Source organism: Mugil cephalus, chromosome 19 (assembly GCF_022458985.1).
Source record: "Mugil cephalus isolate CIBA_MC_2020 chromosome 19, CIBA_Mcephalus_1.1, whole genome shotgun sequence".
NCBI lineage: Eukaryota > Metazoa > Chordata > Actinopteri > Mugiliformes > Mugilidae > Mugil > Mugil cephalus.
In genome coordinates, this window is record NC_061788.1 from 13,607,754 (window position 1) to 13,631,029 (window position 23,276).

Here is a 23,276-nt window from a genome sequence, read left to right on the forward strand (position 1 = left end):
GCTCTGGTTAAACACATGCTGAAGGGGCTCCCCCAGCTCTGAAGCACAGGCCCCGAGTAATCTTGGGGACACTGTCTGGTCCAGCTCCTCTGCTGGGACGGCGTCTCCTTAGCACTTGTCTGCAGCAGTGACTGTGGAAAGTGATGGGGAGGCGCTATTAAGCCTGGTGTTACTTAGGGGAGGCATGGGGCGTGCAGCTATCTGAGCCGAAGCAGACAGAGCAGTAGAGGGGACAGGACAGTCAAACCTTTTAAAAAAAAAAGTTGATCATGTATATTATCAAAGCATCACTAATTATTATCATTTGAATCATTGCCACGTCCAAAAATGGGAATCCAGAAATTATACCATATGATAATCCTTAAATGTCGAGTCCTGAAGATATCTTATTGGTCCTAAATATAGCTCTCAACAGTGTGTGCTGTATACCAAGGCTGCACCGGTCCTCTTTGTAGACAATGAGCTTCATTTATTTATAAGGCCCATAGCAAAATCTAAGATCTGCCTCGTTTATATCATATCATATCATATCATATCATATCATATCATATCATATCATATCATATCATATCTTGTTTCTCAATATTCTCATTTTACTTGAGTCATTTGATCAGAATTTTTCTCTTAAGTTTTTTCTTCCAGACAGTAAGGCCTCCTTCTCAGTGTATCTAAAGCGTGTAACTAAAGTGAATAAGTGAATTGTTATTCTAATGATGACGTTGTCGACGCGAGCAGTCAGAAGCACTTGTGAATGTGAAGGCGACAAAAAGAAATAATCATTCCATGTAGATACAGGAGATTTTATTTAACATTTTTTTTTTTGTACAAACATAGGCTGCAAATGCCTTCCAAACATGTTTGCCCTCAGAAGTACAGTATTCCTTTTTACAGTTCTACAGGCAGAGCACTGAATATTTAACGGGAACAAGAGTCCAAAATTTTCAGGACTAAAAAGAGAAGGTGTTTGTGGTTGGTTCAGGAAGTCTCACCCTCAGCTGTACATTGTTATATGCTAAATTAAGGTGAAAGTAGCCTAATTTAATGGTAGCGTGATATCAGAGGGTCATTTGAGAGTGTTAAGTATAGTATGGGAACGCAGATAAATACCAGGGTCATGTATAATAAATGCAAGAGATCTGTTACTTTCATATAGAACAATATGTACCATATCTTCAGGCTACTCCACAAAGAAATGAAACCCTCTTTGGCTGGGAGGTTATGGAGGGTACTGTATTATGGACGATACATGCATTTACAGTGACAATCAACAGACCAAAACAATGCAGATTTAGAGTAATATAAGACTCTTTTTCTCTTCTACCACACAGTGACAGCTCAGAAGAGACGAGAGGTGGTGTGCCAGCTCAATCTTCAGTGATACAGTGGACGCCACAATAAATAATAGGGGAGCCAAATCATGTATTCTTTAGTATAATACATATCATACAACTCTACAGAAAAGTAGAAGTTTGAGTCAGGTAAAGTCGCGGAATCCACCATTCAAATCGACCAGATCCCGCACCCGCTATTCGTTTATCTAAATCATATAGCTAAACAATCACAGTGGCCAGTCTGTTGTACAACACAAATAACTCAGGATGACTCAGCTGACGACGCAGGGGTTAGAAGCAGTCCTACACAGTGGTTTTCATTCTGGGACAGGAACAGGGACAAACAGTCGGAACTTCAACACGGTGTACGATATACAAAAGCTAATAGAAAGAGTTTCCCCATTTCTAAGCTGAATTTAGCTTTAAGTGGCATTTTAACATAAATAAATAGATCCAGCAGACCGTCTTATACCAAACTGGGGGGAAAAAGAATAAATAAATAAAAGAAGAAGGCATTATAGGAGATGGAATTTCAAGAGCTAAACAAGGACATGGGCGGGAAACTCCACAGCCCGAAATAAGACTTCAACAACAGCTTCATTCACAGCACACGTGAAGGTGGCAAGTAGAACAAACATGTACAGTATGGGCTAAGACCATGCTTAAGGTTAAGGTCCTGTCTTAGTCTGTAAGAGATGAAAGATGAGTGGCTGACCTCAGCAAAGGCAACGGGAGAATGAACGTTTCCTCCTCTCGTCAGCGTTTTGGCTGACATCTAAGAGTACTACCGCAGGCGGCGAACGAAAGCGTAGGTGTCGAGGCACGATAGGGCTGAGTAGTGCAGGCAATCGGGACTTGTTGCGAAGGTGACACGTGACTTGAGGGATGAACGAATGAGCGGCGGATTCATATATTCTCTCATTCACATCATAAAAATAGCGACGATGAGAGAATGCTACAGTGGGTAAAGATTAGCGGAAGGACACAGTGGCAGTAAAGTAAAAGAATATTGACAGTAGTAAGGATTTTTTTTTTTTATCTCTTATCTGCATCTAAGTTGACTACAGGCCACAAAACTGCTTTTAAAGGTTAAAAATGGGGGGGAATTTAAGCGTTGATATCAACCTTATCATCCACGATTTGAAAGGGAAAAAACAACTTTAATTATCGATGTCAATTACTTGCGTATGCATACTTAAACTACCACGTCTACGCACGTCAGCCTTATTGGATCAGTTGAACAGATCCATCGGTTTCAGTTTCATGCCTGTAAAATAAAGAGGGAACCAGTGATATTTACCCTTAAACTGGCTTGCTGTAGTAATGTAAACAGGATCCTCCAACATCTCAACTTTCTGATGACACATTTGTGAAGAAGACAGCAGTAATAGGGTGGGGAAAAAAAAACAAAACATAACACGAATCAATAAAACATGCCTGCATGTTAAATCAATGACAGAAATCAGAATCAACTAGACATCTTACAAGTTCTTCTCTAAGTTGGCCTATGAGTTGCGGACAGTGAATTAGTAGGAAAAACAGAAACGAAACAAAGTAATATTCCTTCATCGAACGGATATGCTCTTCAATGGAAATAAATGCGGAGTCAGGTCACTTGATAATACAGTAGTTCTACCATGGCATGAGTGCACTTCTGCACCCGCAGGTAACAAAAAGAGACGATGTCATATGTGCATGTGTGCCGTATCATGACATTGCATAATGTCTACACTAGACAGGCGACGGTCTCCTGGATGTGAGACGCTCTGCTGAGCAGCAGTTAAAGAGCTTGTGCCTTTTCCACAGCAGCATACAGTATGTAACTACAATGTGTGTGTTACCTTCATAATAATATCTAAATGAATAACTGATAGGCCGGACAGAACAGCTGAGTAGTTTCTATTAGAACAAGGCTAAATCTTGCTTATTTAAATGCAAGACTTGGAGTCAAGGCTAAGACCTACCACTTCCTTATAAACAGAAAATAAGTTCACATAGAAAAAAACAAAACGATTTCTCCACCGGGCCCCGAAATAAATAACAGCAACAATGATTATACTGTTAACCAAAGAAGAAAAATACAACTTTTAAGATTATGTACAGGTGTTGTATCCGTAAATACAACAGTTTCCTTTTTCCTACAAACAAAAAAACATATTAATTTGGCAAGACGTCCTATGTTACAGTAAGAAGGATATGTCGTCAGCAAAGATATGAACAAAGACAATTCCTATGTTAGAAAATATATTGCTTCCTACCTTGAGACACAAACACGAACAGAGGAAATTTGCTTTTAAATTCAGAAAAATGATTATAACTAATCATTCGGGTTATTTCATTTTCACTTCTTCAAGCCGTAGCGTTTGACTCCAACCAGTTTCTGTTTACGCTGTAAACACTTTAACATACAGGTGCTGGACTCCTGTGCCGCATGTGACACAGGAATAAAAAGAAAGCCGGGACCGTGGCAGCTCCAGACTTTCAACCCCAACAAAGACATGTCTCCTCTGGTCTGAAAGAATGCACTGAGATTATGTAAGACACCTGACCAGGACGTAAGCAACGATTGAGATGGAGAAACACATTTCGCAAGACTCGAATGATTGTCCAAACTGAAACACGAATAAAGAACAATGCCCAAACGGAAAAGGTACATGGAGATTTTGGTTCGTTGGCAAACCAGCTCTGTAAACCAAGATGGTCTGATTCGGATCATTCGCACTTCTCGATTCATGAACCACTGCTGTGAAGGTTCAGGACTGACACCAACAAAAAGCCAGAGATTAAGATGGCAGGTGATCCCACAGAAGAACTGGAGGTACAAGGAATCCCCACTAATTACGTGGTGATGAGATACAGATGGCAAGGACCTCGCTTCCTCTTTGCTTCGGAAGCCCGGTGGCACCCTCTTGTGTTCAAGCACGGCAGGCAACGCCAGAGACAACCCTCCCCGGCAGCAAGAGCTAAAGCGAATGAAGTCACTCAGCTCAGAAACATACTAGAAAAAGGCTCACTTTGAGCCAACGTCTGTCCCTTTGTCAAACCTTCCGGGTCTCAGGCAGACAGAGTCAGCTCTATACTTCAGTGGAGAAGAGGATGCTCTGTCGTTTACTGTCCGGGGTAGGAATCGTCTCCAGCTGAAGGAAATACAACAACACCTGGACCTGCATGGAAAAAAAAGGGGGACAAAGAGAGATTAGTGAAAAAGCTGGACAAAATCAGAGGAAGAAACAGAGGGGGACATGTGCGACTCACTTGTGCCATGACTTCCAGGGACCAGCTGTCCCCCATGCTGATGGGCTGTGTGGGGTTAGAAGGGATCTTGCTGTCCTTCTCGGCGGGCCTGAGCAGAGTTGGCCCGAACACTGTTGCCAGGTTGTGGAGAGACATCTTGTTGACACACTCCTTCTCTGCCACCCTTGGGATAAGAAGACAGAGAAGTCTATTAGTGGCATAGACAAGTGACAAGTGATAATCTTAATATAAGAGCAAATGATTTCTGGGATAGAAAGGGATGGTTTTGTCTACTTTAGGACAGATTCGGTCACACTCATTCAATCTATTTTAATACTGAAAAGGGTAATTGTGTGTCCTTGCAAACTGTGATGGTAATCTTTACTATTTTGGGAATATTGGATTTGGAGCGGATATGGAATAAATCCCAAACAGCCCAAAGATTTGTGTCTACAAATGAATTCAACGTAAAAAGCACATCTCCAGCCCTATTCATGACACACTCATGCTTTGCTTTTAAATGGAAACCTCTGTATTGTTAGAGCTCATATAATATTTGACCCCCCCCTCAGCGTCACCATGGTAACCAGGAGATATTTAGCCGTTGCAGCTGAACGACACCTCGCAGCCGTGATAAAAACAGGACTGGCAAATCTAATTGTTGTCAAGGCTGAACGCTGCGCACTCCATTACAGCGCTTTGAGGAGAATTTGAAAGGAAATTAAATTAAATTAGAATCTCTCTGGAGTCTTAATGTATATGTGTCTGTGGTTGAGTGCACGAAACACATTTGAATTTGCGCGTGTGCACATTGATGCCTGGACATAATGCAAATATGTGTGTGTAATGTTGTCATCCATACCTCTTTAAGTGATCCAAAAGGAAAAGGAATGTGACCAGGTTGGGTTCTGGCAGCGACAGCAGCAAGTTCAACATACAGCTCTCTTTGGCAACACTATCAGACAGGGCTGCACAGGAGCAAAGGAAAAGATACAGCTGCTTATAAAGAAAAAACGACCCCTATATATTTTTGACTTTTAGAAGACGTGTAGAAGCTACATCTGCTATGATCAACCTCAGCTCTAACAGCATGCTCAATCGACATGTCAATCATTTATAAGCGACGTCATGCGAGTGTAACATCAAAACTCTAGTGTCTTACTGATGCCGCCTGCAAAATTAGGATAGAGTTCGTCAGTGAAGAGTGGCTCTGGCAGTTCTCTGAAGTATAGCTTCAAGGTCCCGGCAATGGCATTGACGTCCATCTCACTCATCATCACCGACACATCTCTGTTATCTGCGGGACACAGAGGCAAGGGCAACGCGATGTTTGCGATGAGAAAACAGAGACAGGAAAACACCTTGTGGTCAATAAAGTGTCTCGGGCCTCATTCCCAGAAATGCAAGCATTATAAAAACTAGAATAAACGAAAGAATATAATGAAAGGCTGTATTACAGACGTCACTACAATTTAAAAGCTTGATCTTATATAACGCGTTCAAAGTATTTACTGCATATGTAAGGAGGTTGCACTCACTGGTGTCAAAGGCGGTCTTCAGGGCCTGTATGTCGGTGGCAACTCCCGATACACGGTAGATGCCCACCTCCTCCATGCCTCTCCTTTCAATCTCCTCCAGGCACTGCCGAACAATGTAGGGCACCTTGGAGCGCTCTCGCCTGGTTGGAGGAAAAACAACAAAACAACACATTTATGACCACAAATGTACGTAGAAGAAGAAATGTTAATTAAAATAGGTAATGAATGTGACAAAATGAGAAAAGGAAAAGGCATAATTGCTCTGTTTTGCACTGTTTTGATTACAGCAAGCACTACTAAAGCCTCTGGGCCTTTGTGTTTCTTTGTGTTTTATCTGCAAGGCCAATTGATTTTTGCCGGCAAATGTAGTTAAAGCCACATGTTATCTTTGCTCCTCATTAACGTCACTCGTCGCCAACAACAGCCGCAAACAGGCACAACATTGATGCATATGCAAGCTCTTTTCCGTCCCAACCAGGTCCCTCTATTTGTTTCACTTATGTTGAGCAAAGAAATTAAAAGGACTAATGTCTAAGAGTAATAATCACAGCAAGGGGAATAAATGGAAATCTAATATGTTGTGGACAGTGTAAGAGTAAAAGATTATGTTAACCATGCTAATGACATCATTCTAGGAATGACCATGGTAATTTATTATTTGGCACACTACTTTAATCCAGACTGAAATGTCTGGATTAAAGTCTTACTGGTACATTTACTTAAAATGTACATGGTGTCCAGGCTATGATTCATCCGCCACTGGCAGGTCAAAGTTCACATATCACGTATCCTAGGACCACTTACAAATTCTTTACAGACATCCATGGTTCTCAGATTATGTTTATTTCTTTACTTCAATGAAACCATATCTGTTTTATTGTTAAATATGTTGGCAAGTGATGACTGCATTCCAATGTAATTTGCTACACACACTGATGGTATTCTCACCAGCCTCGGCTGTGGTTTGTGTTTAGCGCTAATGAGGAAACGGTGCCATGCTAACATAGTAATGAATCTCAACTTCCTATACATCCACTAATATGGTTTTCGTGGAATTATAATTATGTTACTAATGCTAATAAGAGCCTGCTACAAGTTTAGTGTAAGTGTAACTTTAGTGTAAGAGATGCTAGGCTAGATAAAGAGTGTTTCAACGCTTGTGGCAATTAAATTACAACTGGAGTTTGTAGCAAACAAAATAAAAATAAATTCATGGACAAAAGAAGAGGAGGCCCCAAAATCAAGCCCTGAGGAATGCCAGAGGATTAGAGAATACAAACAAAAACAAGAAGATCTGCTCTGGGTTTCACATTACAGGTGGCCAGGTGATTACATATTATTTACAGTATCATTATTTATTAACTCGTTAGTTTCTCAATTTTAATACAACTCACTTGGTCACTGTGGAAATCTTGACCCCAAACACACCCATGGGTTTCCGTGAAGGCATCCTCTTTAGACTGAACTCTCTGCTGGTAAACTTCATGGACAGTTTAACCTCGATCTGACACAGGAAAAAGGACTTAACGTTAAAACAGGTTTACAGAGCGACAAGCCAATAAACAAGCCTGAAATCCATCTGCGATAGCTTTCCTGATTGGAGGAAATCCTGCCATGTTTAAACCAGATGTAGACTTCACAGAGAAATTGAAGTGCTGAACCACATCCTGGAGAGATTGTTTAGACTACCATTCAGCGCTGTGTGCCACTATAATTTAAATGTACGGCTGAACCGAAGTGAAAAGTGACATTTAACATGAATAGTTGGACATTTTACACAATTATCAGATCTGATAAGAGTGAAGTTAGGAAGTACAGGTAAGTGAAACATCATTAATGTGATGCACTTACCCCGTTCATGGGAATAACTGTTCTCTGCCAGTCTTTGCCCTGGAGAGTCTGAGGGTCAAGCTGAGTGGAGGAAACAAACAGAGAATACATATTAACAATGTTACAAATTACAATGTTACAAAAAGGTTTAACCGCGATGGGACAAATTAAAGGATTATCTAGTGAGGAAAAGGATTAGATTCAAATGGAACGGGATCTTTAAATAGTGAGCAGCCGTTTTTGACCAGTCAAACTGTCTCCCATTTGAAGTGGTAAATAGCCACCAAGTACCTTTACTCAAGCACTAAACCTACTGTATATAGTAACTTATGCTGTACTTCAGTATTTCATTTCCTGCTGGTTTCCACTTTCCTTGCACCACATTTCAGAGACAAACCTTATTTCTTTAGCCTACCACATTTATTTGAGAGCTATAACAATGTTTCTTATCTTATAAAACAAAACACAGTGTTACAGATTCAAATGTGTCGTTTTCCACCTTTTCGGCTTGTGACCTTTCAATAAACAAGCGCATAGCTGGGTCTCTTAGTTTGTTAGGAGTTCCACCAGTCTGACATTTCCGTACAGCTTCTTACATTTATCCATTAATTAAAAAAGTGGAAAATCCATAAGCAGAGATGTGTTGTGTAACTTTGTATTTTCTTCTTCCTTCTTTCATTGATTATCCTTTGGGGGATGCCAGCCATAGGTTTAGATGCATTTAACAACTTACTATATTTAAAAAAATAAAAGTTAAACGGCACATCAGTGAATTTAATTCTTATGCATTAATAGTCCTATTTCTAATAATATGTCTGTTACAAGGACATCGGTACGTTGCACACAGAGCTAATAATAGGACTTTTACATATAATACTATATAAACAACAGATCTATAATATTTAAACGACGATGAAACTTCTGCTTAGAGAACTTGATGGGAACAATCTGGCACAACGTCGTACTGGTTCAGCAAAAAATTATATGTGAAACAACTGAAGGAACACAGTGTTTACTTATGAATGTTCAGTGCTTATTAACTTGAGGATGAAGTTATCGTTACATATTTATGTACTGCTCAGCTATGAGGGACGATGAAGTTATAGCTGCATCAACTACACAAGTCCTCTCTCTGCTGTTGCAGAACGTTTTCAGACGCAATCTGCATCATGGCGAGCAAATATGGCTAATTTAGTGAGTTAATCCAAACTCAAATACACCCAGATCTGAAGAGCCATGCCATCTGGGGCAAGTGACACAATGAATCAAACACTCCCAGTATACTATATGTTGTATGTTTATCTAGTCTAAGTCCCATCTGGTTGCTTACAAAAAAAAAAGGCTAGATCGTGTTTCTCATAACTGAATCAGTCTCTGCTTCTCTTTGGTTTAAGGCTCTTATCTATAAAGGAATGCATTCCACTGAAAAACTGCTTTTCTTCCCATCTCTTGAAGATGTTTTGACAGTTCAAGCTTTTCATCCCGGGTTCTGACTGAATGCCTGAGGGTTTAGCACGGCCTGTGTTAATGACGCAATGTTCTAATAAACTAAATTTCAACAACTACATGACACTACATGTTGAAATAAACTCCACAGTTTACAAAATAAAGACAAGACAACAGTTAGCCCAGCGTAGTACAACATGTGTTCCTGTTGGAGAGGGGCCAACTTACTGTACTGTTAATTCTAATTGTGGATTCAAACTGAAAGCACGAGGATAAATGTAAGAGGAGTATGTGTGTGTTAAAGAAAAAAACTAAAAATGAAAATATGCAGCACATTTTATGTGTTCAGGAAATGGTTCAACTTTAGTTTACACTGATGTTTGACTGTATAATTGGCCAGTGGTTTTGTGTTTAGCTGGTGTATACAATAAAATACTGCTTTACTGAGACTAGTGCATTTATGGACTGAAATCTATTTCTGTTTTTTGGCCTTTCACAATACGTGGTAGTGAGGAATGATGGGAAGTGAAGGGGTCAGTTGGAGGGAACGACGAGCAGCGAAGGCTCCAGGCTGGAACTGAACCAGCACCTGAACTCAAATGCACTTCACATTTAGGTGCAACACTCCCAGTATGACTGTTCCATATGAGGCAAACAAAGCAGACAATAAAATAAAAGAGCTCACTTTAAATTAACTCTGGCCAGTGCACAGACGACTATTTCTGTCGCAAACTCACAGCTGACAGAGAAAACCGCCAAACTCCATATTTTACAGGGTAAGTGGTGGAATTAATCGGCGGCTGTGACTTCATCTGAAGAGAGAAGCGGACGTTTCTTGAGTCGGATTTGTGAAAATGCTGCCAGGCAACTTTCTCGCCACTCCGGTGGTTTTCAATGACATCATCTGTCTACAGGGCTTCATGTGTGAGGATTACCAGAGGAGCCACTAGGTGGAGCGTGTGACTGTGTGACGTTACCGCTTGGCAGACAACAGAGACCTGCTCCGGTGTAAACAGCAAATACGCAATTTCCATTTTTCAGCTGAGAAATGAAGCCGTTACTCATCGTTCAGGTACTAAGACGCCAAGATCGGTTTGAGTGTTTCCGTGTGTGTAAAACTACATTCACCTGCCATTCTGTCTGTGGAGGAGTAAAGAGAAGGTTTCTGTTGGCTGTTGATGAAAACCAATACATTTTCCATCTTCGCCTTTCTCTCCTGAGTGATGCTTGGCGTCACTGTGCTGGCTGCTGTTGTCCTGGCAACCTAATCAGCATCTATCACGATCTGCCGCCGGGCTACAAACAGCCACTCATGCAGGCCGGATTTCTCAGGACGTCAGTGATCTGGATTTTGGTCATTTTTGCTCATGGACAGACCACTGTGTGGCATTGATGTCGTTTCCACCCGTGCCGGACTGTGATGAATGGTTTAAACAGCTCTAATGACAGATTAACGGCATGAAAATTACAGCTTCCACTAAAACGCTGCACAGTCTCCCATTACATGGGCGGAAAACGACTATATCGATGTTTAAATTGGACTCACCGGCACTGAACTGAGCGGTATCATCCGATTCTCCCCATTAAAACCAACCATCTATCACACATTCGGTTAATTGATCTAATCAGCTGCTCGCGTACGTCGCGCACAATCGGAGCCGTTCGCTGGGCAGTAATTTGGATTTCATGCTTTGTGGCAGTGATGGTGACATAACCGCCTATCAGTAATGAGTCACGGTGGGTCTGCAGAAAAGGGCGGGGGGGGCTGGGGGGGGGGCTGACGTCATGTCATACCAGGATCTGTCCTTTCCCCATGATGCGGTCTGTGCCCTCTCCATCCTCTTTGTTCTGCTTGGTCTTGTTGTAGCACTTCTCGTAGCAGAGCAGCCTCAGGGTCTGAGAGCCCTCCAGCTCAATCTCAAACTCCTTCAGGGATGAAAAATAGAGAAAAAAAAACAGTTGTAAGCAGATTGTCTTGCACAGAAATATGTGACAAACATGGAGATTAAAAAGCCAGAAACGCCCGAACCCGTGGCGGTTTAATCTATGCAGCACGCGGCCGTTATTATGTAAGGTAGCACTCTGCATATGGTTTGCACATTGTTCCGGGGCCCACACTGTGCTGGTTCACTTAGCTTTTGGACAGATGTGAGTCATCACCAGCAGCTCCTCATTAGTTAATATTATTTCCACTGTGCTGAGCAAAAACCTCAAAGAGTCTCCGGGTCCAAGGTGGAAAATACTGAGACGAACCCAATTCTCTGATCGTTGACTTCTTCCGACTTTCGCCCTGTTATTATTATGTGTATTTTTTTTTAGGTTTCTTTTTTACAACCCAAATATGGACAGTTAACTCGGTTAAAAGACCGGATGTCAGATACATGACGGGCGGTGTAGACAGAGATCACAAAGAAATGCATTGTGTTGTTCTTCAATGGCGAGAATCACTGATAAAATAATAATTCAGATTAAACTTTGCTTCCTAGGAGTCCACATGTGATTCAGTAAACTGTTTAAAAAGGTCTTCAACTACATGATTTGCTATTGATACCAGCTCTGTGGTGACATGTCCCGTTGCTTGTATCTTTTACCTCATTCCATTTGGGCTCAGTGGTGTATCGGTACACTCGCGTCTTGGCTTTATTCGAGAAGAAGCCAAAGGAGTCCACCTCCAATGTGCAGTAGAGATCTGACAGAGAGGATTGACAGGAAATTACATTTATACAGACACGCAAGCGTTCTTTGTGCGGGTATATAAAATTAGCAAAAGAAGAGACAGCTTGACGTTATCTCGAGAAAGACAAACGAGTCAGTAAAAACTCGAAGGGTTATTCACTCTTTGAATAACTAATTTGGTGCGATCATTTCTGTTTTGACTCACTCAAGCTCTGTTTGAGGCCGGAGGCAGAGTGGACGATTACATTCAGGAACCCATAGAGGCCGGGGGATTCTTCCTCTGGAAAAACAGTCAGAGAGCAGACACAGAAAAAGAAAGAAAGAAAGAAAAAAAGAGCCAGGAGGGATTAGAAAAGCACACAGATCTGTTTGTTTTGGAGCAGAATCAGACATGGAAAGAAGAGATAAAACAGAACTGTACTTTATTAAACATGGGCTCTAAACCATCGTCTACTGTTTCCCCCCAATTTGCCCATAATTATTAATGATTATTATTCTAATCCAGGGCAGTTTTGGGGTTTAGTTCATAGTTTTCAAAAGGGCCAAATGCACAGGAAAAAAATTTGAACTCAAAATATGGCAGTAAACGCCTCACAATGGTTCTACTCCATCTTCCAAAAACACTTGAGATGGTACAACTCACTGGAAAAGAAAACAACCCATAAATCCAGAGCTTAACTTACCTTCTTTATTAATACTAAGTGGAATGTGGTGGACAGTTTGCAGTTTAAGACACGAACTAGTCAACATTTGCAGCTCCATGGAAGTCAGGGAAGAAGTTTTGAAACCTTGGGAAAGACAACAGAACGGGACTGTTAACGACACTGTGGATGAAAACACCATGGGCCACATTTAAACGGTCTCTCTGTCAGGATTTAGTAGAGATTAAGTGGAAGTTGTTGAACGTCAGGGTCGGAGAGGCAGCCGCAGTTATTTCTGGCGGCCGGCCACAAAATTTGGGCGAGGAGAGAAAAGCATGAACCACGATATTTAGCGAAGTCCGTGACGGTCCATTTCCAGACAATGGCCACCAAAATAAAGCGTGTCTTAACTACCCCCTCGTTATGATCCTCGCCCTGCTGCATTTAAACGCTGCCACTGTCACCCCCTGGCTCTACCACAGAAAACTCCTCTACTCTCTTTTCGTGCCGCTTCCCGAGAGAAACGCAAGCCAAAAACCAACAATTATATTCCGAGGCACATAACAAAGAAGTGAGCTGTCCTTGAAGGCATTCCAGCGCCGATCCCAGACGCCCAGTGAGTAACCTCGATTTCCTGATGATTCAGTTAAAATCAGGAAGCCTCTTGGGTGAGACATGGTCAAGAACCAGAGGAATGTCCAGTTACCTTCTACTATGACGTCATAGATCACTGAATCTAGTCATTACAATGCATTAGGCAACGTTGCTCTTTTCTATGTTTTCATATTCTCCTTTGTACAGCAGTATATGTCTTATATTAAACCAAATATACACTCAATGCAACCATTTGACTATTAATAGTTGTTGTTCTTTCTCATCAGGTTTGATTATGAAGATGGACGGCTGCCGCTGGTCTATATTATTCACTTCTCCTTTGTGTTACGCCTGATTGGTGCGTATCATATGATATGTAGCGCTCTTGTCTGTGACAGACAGCGGAAAGGAGTGGACAATGTGACCTCCAGCAGACGAGAAGGATAAAACGGATCTGCGCTGTGTATTCTTTGCTCATTAGTCACTCTCAATGCCTTGTCTGTGACGTGAGCAGACGCTGACTTAAACACACTGAACCACCGGAGCGTTCTGATTTCTTCATTTCCATCGGATATTTCCACCACCACCCCCATCGGGTCTGCTTTTAATAGACTGGGCCTTTTGTGCGTGTGTGTGTGCGCGTGTGTGTGTGCACACGGCAGGTGTTAAAAATACTTGTTTCCCTTCACAGGGCCGATGGAGTAGAGGCGCATGATTCGGGGAAATGAGATGAAGACGCCTTCAGATCTTGAGTTGAGTCAGACGGGACCCGTCCGTGTCACTTACATTTCTTCTGCTGCTCCTTGATGATCTCCCTCCACTCGGCGCGTTCGTAGTCGGACGCAATGAGGAAACTGTAGCTCTAAACACAAAACACACAGAGGTTGTCTTGAGAGGAGCGCACCGACATGAGGACACGGGCGCAAATGTACTGACTGAGAGGGTTTGAGACAGATCGAGGAGAATTAACGTTCGGGAAGATAAGGGAGGTAGGTACAGAGCTGGGAATGAAGAAAAAAAAACAAAGCAAACAGCAGAAAACGAGAAGAACAGATGAAATATGTGAAAGGAGGAGCAGAGGAGTGTGAGTGTGGAGCAGGGAAAGGAGGACGATGTGAACGAAAAGCTGATGAAAAAGGGAAAGAGGGGCAGTTTAAGGCGAGCGGCGTTGTCACCTTCCCGTTCTTGTTGTAGACTCTGAGGGGCATGCTGGGGGACGTTAACAGGAGCAGAGACTCCTGCTCGGACAGCTTCTTCCTGAGACGGTCGATAACTTTTGAACCTTTGTTGGCTCTCTGAAATCACAGAGGAGAACGCTGAAGCAAATCACCGCTGCAAAACAGTTCGCACTTGGATGAAAACGTTATTATTATTATTTTATTTTTTATCCATGAAGATGTTTGAAACTATTCCAGAGGATGTGCCGCTCTCAGTCTGCAGGCCAAACTAACCCTTCTTAATGACATGAGGCACTGAACCAGAAGAAACATCTGCCCCTGAATATCTGTGTCAGTTCATCAAGATGAGTGCACGTCCACGCTACCTTCTCTCTCTGAATCTCACTGCGGAGGTGCGAGATCTTGACCTTCATCGCGTCCAGCTCTTCGTCTGGGACTTGGGGGATGGTGAGCGGCTCTGTCTCCTCGGGGCCCTGGAAGGTCAGCTCGGAGAGGGGGATGTACCACTTGCTGTCGTACTGTTGGTTTTTACTGCAGCCGGGGCGGGATGGGAAAAGGCGTGTGGGAGGGGGAGAATGAAAACCAGGTTTTAAAAAAAAAAAATGTTTAGCTTTCATTTGTCCATAACAGTTTGGCACTGACAGCATGCAGTTGTGACTGTGGATCATCCCAGATACATGATCAGTTTGGATGTAGTGATTTTTGAGGCCGGGCTTTGTGCTGCGTCCTGCTGGGGATGGACAGGACGGTCAATGTTACTTACTTCTCTTGTCAGTGGTTTTAATGTTGTGGCTGATCCGTCTGTGATGATTGTTTTAGTGCTGTGTTGCGTTTCTATTTTTTCCTCTGTGTTCACTTCTTGACATTTAATATCAAACTGTTCAAGATAAATCCTCAGCATTACTTACAGTAACCACTGGATCAGAGCGATTTCTGGTTATCTGCGTATTCTACTCAGTTTTTTCTCTGTGTCCCTAAAGAGACATTTCTCACCCTCCGATCTGCTTCTTCAGCTTGGCGCAGAGCAGCAAGTCAGTGAAGAGGAAGACGTGTCTCAGCTTCCTGGCTCCCTCTACCAGCTCCACCATGAAGCTGTCCTTCAGCAGCTGGCGGTTCTGTGGCGGACAACACATGTGCGTCAGCACGACAAAGCTTTTAAATGTCGACATTGTCTGCTGCCGGAGTCTTGGCTGAATGTGCGTGGAAACAGGACCAGTGACACATACAAAGAATTAAAGAAACGTGTAGTGGCGAGCCCCATCACGACAAATGCGTTACATTTTGTGAAGAGCTAGTTTGCGTCAAAGAGCAGACAAAGAGAGGACGGCGGGTGTTACAACGTCTACTTGAGTCACGTACTATATAGGGACAATAACCACTGAACATTTCATTTACATTAAACCACGTTTATTAAACCAATTGCGTTTTTTCTGCCTGGATCATCAATGGGCGGCTAACAGACGAATGAACGAGGCAGCAGAGAAAAAGGAAGAGTGATATCTGGAGCCCAGGACTTACCACTGATGTCAGACTATATAATGAGGTGTGTAATACCGCCGTTCGTCAAGAGGGGGCAGTGAAGTCCTTTTCTAAAGACGGAGACGGGCTTTACGAGAACGGAGTCGAGACTTAACGGGGAGCAGGCGAATGTCAAACCGCAGCTCTGTAAGTAAATGGCTCACTTTAGAGCTCATAATCTAGGTCTTACTTGTGGTATAAACACAGTTAGGTAGGAGAGGCTTACGTGCAGAACGAGAGAACGCAGTAAGCAGTCGATACGCTAGTTTCTGTTAGCGGTTTGGTGATTGAGCCATTAGTTTGAATCATTTAAATTCAGTATGAGCCCATATCATAAGAACACGTTGGCATTGAGACAAATAAAATACAATAAAATAAAAAATAAATAAATTTAAGACTGCAAGCTCACAACAGCAAAAGCTTCTACTAAACAAACAAAACTATACCTTTTAGTTCACATCGTAAGCACACATCTTGCTTTCATGTGACTGCCCACCTCCAGATTCAAGCCATGCAGCATCACACGTTACCACATCTTTGCGGCCTCCCCTTGCCCCCTCCCCCCTCCCCCCTCTGCGCCGTGAACACACAGTCGCTGTCATGGCCAGAAGTGGACGCTGAAGTGGAGCTGTTGCTCATGAGAGAGAAGTTTACGCGCTTCCAAAACCTGACTGGACGTCCGCTCGCTAAGAGGTGGCTCACGCTGCGTCACTCTCCGAGTGCATGCGTGTGAATAATGGAGAGGGTGAGGAGAGGCAGACAAAGCATCACTGAGAATGAGAGGTGGGGGGGGGGGGGGGGGGGGAAGGAACTGGGTCGGAGTTTATTTCTGGAGATAGACACCAATGCCGACCCTTGAAATAAAGATCTACGAGAGACCTACAGTGGATGTAAGCGTTCGTTTCTACCTACACGCTGAAGGCTGTCTGTGATAGGACGGCCTGTGATAGCTAACATCCGCGTGCAGCTGTCGCCTACATCTGCCAATCCGCGCACAACGCACGAGCACGAGACTCCTCAAAACCCCGGTCCTTGGTGTGGTAACACGGGCCGCCGCACAAACCTCTGTTTTCATGTGGGGATGTTTTGACCTCACGTGAAGTCAGTCCACATGTGATACAATGCCCTGAGGATATTTCCAAACTCGAATGCAGAGCAAAGATCTTGCCGTACGTCTGCCAGCCTACATGCGGCCGTGCCAGGCTATATTTAGGACGGGTCCTGTACAGTAGCTGATGAGACGTCAGGCTGAGTTAGGTTTGGCATATTGCTCAACACTCAGCTGAGCGAGGAATGATGGAGTTTGAACTCCAACCTGAATCTGCGCATGCATATTAAACGCGCAGATGGACCATCTTTTTAGTTGCATAGAGACACGCTCTCAGCTATGATGTTTTAGTTTTACTAATGTTAGTGTTACTTACCAGTGTCTGGCAACTATGAAAATCACAACAGTGTGCAGCACGTACACCAAACACAAGATTATGGTAAATTATGTAGTTTGAATTATGTACTTCTGCTCCCTTCAGAAATCATAATAGTGGAAAAAGTGAGTGCAGAGAGGGGCGGGCAGCCCGGCTATAATGGCTCTACCGAACACAGGCGGCCACAGAGTTTGGAAGCTCGTGTGTCTCATGATGGTGCGAGGGACACACATCCAATACCGCAATGCATCTGTCCCGAATATCAGCGCCAACTACAACCGAACTGCCTGAGTCATTTTTCCGAGTAAAATTGAGAAAATAATCAAACTTCTTCTGTGATTAGTTTCTTTGCTGCAGCTTCCTGCAACAAATGAGTGAATATCTATGGAATGCCTTCTTTTTTTTACTGTGCAATCATGATTCCCTGGCAGCTAGTCTCTTCTACAAGATAAGTAGTGAAAAGGCTGCTGGGACAGAAAGGACAGAGCAGATTAGGCTGGACTACTGCCCAGTAAGCACCCTAATTATCGAACGACAAATGGTAACTCATGCAAATCGAGGGTGGGCACATTCCTTTTAACACAGGAACTATTAGATTTGGCCAAAAGTTGCAGCTACACTGAGCATCAGGCCTCAATCGGGCCACCGATCTTGCGATAAAAACTGCATAAATGGAAGGATAGAAGCTAGATTCGTAAAAAAGTATCTTTTATTTGTTTTATGTCGAAGGCACGTAACTGTCATTTCTTTGTTTTACTGAAGTCCTTCTTTGGATGCAGATGAATTGCAGTTAAGACTCCAGATCCCTAAAATCGGAAATCTGATGAGTTTCCAAATCTGCAGCCGCTCTGCTCTGCCACCGAGGAAAACACATCCAGCTGTCTCAGCGCATCAGATGACATTTTCATAAAATCAAACAGCCGGTAGGAGAAATGTGACTTTCCCCGTTTCTCATAATAGCTGACCGGCGCGTCGGCGCCGCCGGAGCGGAAGGAGAGCGGCGCGAGGCCCGAGCGCGCTGATGGCACAGGGCGCGGATTAAATATTGACCGCCTCCTGGAGGAGCCTCGCCGAGAGTTTGCGAAGGAGCCTGCGTTTATATTTAGAATCTGCGTTTTAAGGGGGCAGCTCACGCGACTCCCGCGTCTCTTTTTTCCGCCTTGCGTACCCAGAGCGGTGTGCGCCGCATACGTTTGTGTAATTAGAGCGAGGAGTGTGTGCATTTCCAGTAGCAACACTCGCGTCTGGAGCACATCTTTCCCAGAGGCAAACAAAGCGGAGCGAGGACGCGAGCGCTATCATTTGCATTTTAATTAAGCGCTTTCTGTTTGTCTCCTCCCCTCGTGTGAAAGGGGGACGGGGGGCCTCTGGGGGCCACCTGTGCTGCTTTTTTCCTGCATGCCTCCAGTGACCAACGGAGAGGTTATTTTTCTAGTGTGGAGGGCGACCATGACCCCTCAGCCCTGCCTGCCTCCTTTAAATGCATCACGGCAACGTGACCTCTTTCCTTTCTTTCCACTCGTGATAATTGCATTAATAATGAAAAATAAACCACAGTGAACACTGAGGAAAGCTTAAACTGTAACTCTCCTCGGTGTGTGTTTGCAAATACACCATATTCAATCATTATTATTCAAATTAGATTAAATTAGATGGTTTAAAGAGTTGCTGTACGTAGCCGAACAATTCTGTAAAAACGCCACGAGAAGCTCATCCGAGCTGTGTCTTCTTATAAGCCTCATCTTCCTCCACCCCACCGGTGTGAGCATTTGTCTGGGTTTACGCTCTGCATCTATTGTGAGGTACAATATAATGAGCCTCATTGATTTCCATGTGCTGCTTTCATGTATCCTTGATAAATATTTGATGACTGGTGTGGAGGCCTGGACGGACGGAGATGGAAACCGAGGCCTGCGGGGATAACGGGGGATGTGTGTGGATTTCTACTGTACGTTCAAAGGCAAACAAGAGGGGAAAGAGAGTGTTGAGCAGAGGGAAGGGAAGTGTGTGTGTGTGTGTGTGGAAAGGTTGCGGTAATGACCCCCCTGTGAGCAGGAGGAGGAGCATCTTTTTCCCCGGCTCCCTCCTCCCGCCCCTCCATTCATGAATAATTAACTCGAAATCTGCCAGTCAGAGCGGACCGGCGGCTCATTACGTGGCGTTATGCGCGGCCGTGTCACGCAAGCTATCAATCAAGAGGCATCCATTCATGTGCGTCAAGTCATCTCCGGGGAGGGGAGAGGCAGCAGCGGTGGGGGTGATGGGGGGGAGGGGTGGGCGGCGGTGGTGGTGACGGGGAGACGCAGCGCAAACGCCGAATCCACCAGGCAGCCCTGCTATGACCATATAAGGGCATGGGCTCTGCTTTAGGCTGCAGATTGGCGGCCCAGGCTCAGTCGTTTGGCAGCGGCCTCGAGGGCGGGGTCACGACGTCATCACGCACACTAATTTACTGTATATTGTAATACAATAGGAAGTAGTTCTTTTTAATTTAATTTAAGATGAGTCTAATTCAGAAAATAGATCAGTTTCACTTGCCAAAAAGCAGGTGAAAAGTCAACCATTGTTTTGCAGATGGTGCATTTACATGCATATGCAGCCATCGTTCTTAATGGGCATCATACAGATATTATGGAGAATCACACGCATCTAAATAACAACATTACAAGTCACAATGATGATGGAGAATCTATCAGCCACGAGGACGTTTGTTTTGTGAATCTCGGGGGGCACTCACCTCCCCCTTCTTGACAGTCATAGACTGGCGCCGAGGCGTCGTCTCCTCGTTGATGCTGGACAGGAAGTTCTGGGAGATCCTCAGGGCGTCCTGCAGGAGCGGGTGGTCCGGGTGGCCCGTGGGCGTGTGCTTGAGCAAGTCCTGCGAAGCAGAAGGTGAAGAAATAATGAGCTGCGAAAGGCACCGAGGCGCGCACATCAGTTTTTGGATATTCAAGTAAGCGACTCGTTTCCTCCTCGGGTTTGTAAACAGCTCGGCCGTCCAAACAGAGACAGAGATCTGCTAAACACAGCGCGGCCGAGGGAATGTATAACACAGCCCAGTAACTTCAAATGCAGTTCGGTTCAAGTTTATTACATTTTCGAAAAGATGCAATAAACTAAACCCCGACTCTTAAAGAGTAAAATACATGTAAAGAAGTTTACAACAGTCAGACCGCCTACAATAAACTAGAAGTAGTTGCCAGTAAACCACAAAATCAATGGGGAAGTACTAAAGGAAGATCCTAAAGATGGTACAGTAATCAAAAACAAGATTTGCAAGTGATGAATCTTAACCATCTCGACTCTTCTGCAACATCTCTAGAAAGTGGCCAAAATCAGGAGCTTAAAAATACAAAAGGAGCTCGGAGAAGAGCTGTTCACTAATTGAACTTTTAGCAGCTAGGAGGAGACCTCAGGGTAGAACCATCATCCAGTCGAGGGATGACATCATGAGAAAACGTATGTAGGAAGCGGGACGTCTGGAGCAGACTTTGAATAAGTGGACAAAAAAGGATCTAATATGAGCCAGTAAAACAATATTTACTTTTCGTTTGTGACTTGGGATGTGTCTACATACAGGGACAAAACTGCAGGTTGCGTTTCATCACTTATGTCATATCTTCTGGATTTAAGTGAAATCACTAAAGAGCAGTCCTGCCTGGACTCTACTTACGTGGAGTACCAATGTGCTGCGCGTCACCCTGTCCACCGGTTTATAAAGCAAAGCTGCAAATGAGAAAAAGGCAAGATCAGGCTGAATAAATATTTCATGGAGTATGTAAATATTTAAAAATATATATAATGATTTCATTTAAACCCAGCATGCGATTACTGACCCTCCAGAGAGTTCTTGGCCGTCTCCTTGCAGTCCTTAGGGCTCCTCACCTTCAGATTCTGTTTGGATAACAAACACAAACAGGGAGTTAAAAAAAAAAAAAAAAAAAAAAAAAAAGTCCTTCAGAAACTATTCCAGAGCGCTTAAGCGATATGAAAACGTGGCGAGGTCTTTGCTTTAGCTCTTAGGTCATCCACTTCCAGATTAATTATGCCATCCTCAGCAGCTTTTCCCCCACCATCTTGCTCAGATGGCTGAGAGTCATGCATCATTACGTAGTCCATTAACAACCCTCGGTGATGAATTCTCCATCCTGCGTGTAGACACCAGCCTAACTGGTAGACCTCGTAAAAGACACAGACAAAGACTGATGATGTATCAGAAACTGCTTCAAGAAACCCACTAAATCTTATTTTTATTCCACCTACTGAAAATCAGAAGGAAATGAGAAGGTGTAGATTTGCTCCTTTTGAAAATGCAAAAAGAAGCTAAAAGCAGTCCCCGGAGGGTTTCTTCTAAAAGCCTGCATTTGAACACTTTAGCATAGCTACTGTTAAAAAAAAAAAAATGAAATGCTGTTAAAGCTTTTACAGAGTGTCCTTGAATAGCTAGAATATAACGCTGGTGGTAATGTTTGCGATGTAAACCTTGAGACACGAGTATAAATGTCTGTTTTGTCCAAGAGAAAAGAAAATGAGCCCATGAAAAAGTTAGAATAGTAAATGTCGTCACATTTGTCTGGTCTGGTTTGAAGAGGAGGCCAAGCTGAGGGCTGGAGAGAAGTTTAACTAACAGTTAAAGACGTAACTCTTTCCCAGCTGATTACTCACACCAAGACAATTATTTGTTTTAGTCATGAGGTAGTAATGTCTAAAGTCTTCTGACATATTATGTTTAGAGGTTTAAATGAGGTAGGGTCACATTAATATGTTCTTATTTGCTTACATTTCAGAAACAGAATCAGGTGTTCACACAATGACACGAAAAACTGTAAATACCTTCAGAATACAGATGGAAATAAAACTATAATGTTTGGCACAGTATGCGCTACTTTCTCAGAACATAAGAAGATTAAGTATATAGTCCAGACATACACTTTGAAGTACGTAAATGAAGCATTAACACCTTTCAGAAACTGTCTTTCCCACTAAGATGTAGTTCGATGTGAAGCCCATCTTTCTCTCACTTACTGTCAGGATAATGTTAGTGTAATAAATACAAATTCCACATATTGTAAATGACATTATAAAGAAATATCAGCACCGCTGCACTAGATCTGCTGTTCAGAACTGACTCCCAGTTTCACATTATCATGTGGCTTTCAGCAGAAACTGCCATTTGAAATCTAGAGACACAAAAGTGTCCTGTAGGACGCCTTAAGGGGACGAAGGTTCTTTTCGTCTCTTTCTTACCTCAGAGATTTCGGCAAACTGCGTGTTGGCCTGGCAGCACTTCTCCGCCGTCTCCACCGCCAGCTCGTAATTGTCCACAAACGCCCGGTACACTCCTAGCTGGCTGGCCTGAAGGAGAGCAGGAACAAAGACAGAGAGGATGAATGTGAAGCTCGAGTTTTAGGCAACATATTAAAAGAAATGTCAGCGGAAAGCTGTCCAACTCTGACCGACAACAGTTAGACGATTGTATGTTCGATAAAGGAGTATCCCCTACCACCTAGCTTTTAACTCCAATTATGTTTGAGTCCCTGAAAACGGTTTGTAATTCTTCTTCTAGACCCCTAATGAAACTTGACAATATCAGTATGGAGAGAAGAGAAACTACTCCTTAGACATGCCAAGTACACTTCAACCTTGAAAATGCGAAGCTGCAACAGTGAGATGCATAATCCTTGAAATTTCATATCTGAGACGGAGATTTCGTCCAGTCAGCTGTGTGTGGGAGACTCTATACGGCTCGCAGACAATCGAATGAAACATCCAGCTAAGGGAAAAGAAGAGAAAGCGGTATCTGCGGTGGTCCTCGCCGAAGCGCGTTGCCACAGCAACCGCGCAAGACCTGCCCCGTGCCGGGCCG

General features: G+C 43.4%; 1 protein-coding gene across 2 annotated transcripts in view; it reads right to left on the reverse strand.

Annotated features, from left to right (window-relative positions):
• Positions 1-784: 784 nt before the first annotated feature.
• Positions 785-23,276, reverse strand: part of bcr (BCR activator of RhoGEF and GTPase) — a 79,853-nt gene continuing 57,361 nt past the window's right edge. For both annotated transcript variants that reach the window (XM_047569189.1, XM_047569190.1), the window contains 19 exons: positions 22,658-22,765; positions 21,247-21,304; positions 21,084-21,136; positions 20,148-20,288; positions 15,462-15,583; positions 14,834-14,999; positions 14,466-14,585; positions 14,077-14,152; positions 12,739-12,843; positions 12,261-12,335; positions 11,971-12,068; positions 11,174-11,305; positions 7,955-8,014; positions 7,498-7,607; positions 6,104-6,243; positions 5,728-5,862; positions 5,428-5,533; positions 4,587-4,749; positions 785-4,495 (listed from right to left, as the gene is read on the reverse strand). In XM_047569189.1, coding sequence (XP_047425145.1) covers positions 4,406-4,495; positions 4,587-4,749; positions 5,428-5,533; positions 5,728-5,862; positions 6,104-6,243; positions 7,498-7,607; positions 7,955-8,014; positions 11,174-11,305; positions 11,971-12,068; positions 12,261-12,335; positions 12,739-12,843; positions 14,077-14,152; positions 14,466-14,585; positions 14,834-14,999; positions 15,462-15,583; positions 20,148-20,288; positions 21,084-21,136; positions 21,247-21,304; positions 22,658-22,765 — 2,058 coding nt within the window. In that variant the 3' untranslated portion in view covers positions 785-4,405. The remainder of the gene's footprint in view (positions 4,496-4,586; positions 4,750-5,427; positions 5,534-5,727; positions 5,863-6,103; positions 6,244-7,497; positions 7,608-7,954; positions 8,015-11,173; positions 11,306-11,970; positions 12,069-12,260; positions 12,336-12,738; positions 12,844-14,076; positions 14,153-14,465; positions 14,586-14,833; positions 15,000-15,461; positions 15,584-20,147; positions 20,289-21,083; positions 21,137-21,246; positions 21,305-22,657; positions 22,766-23,276) is intronic.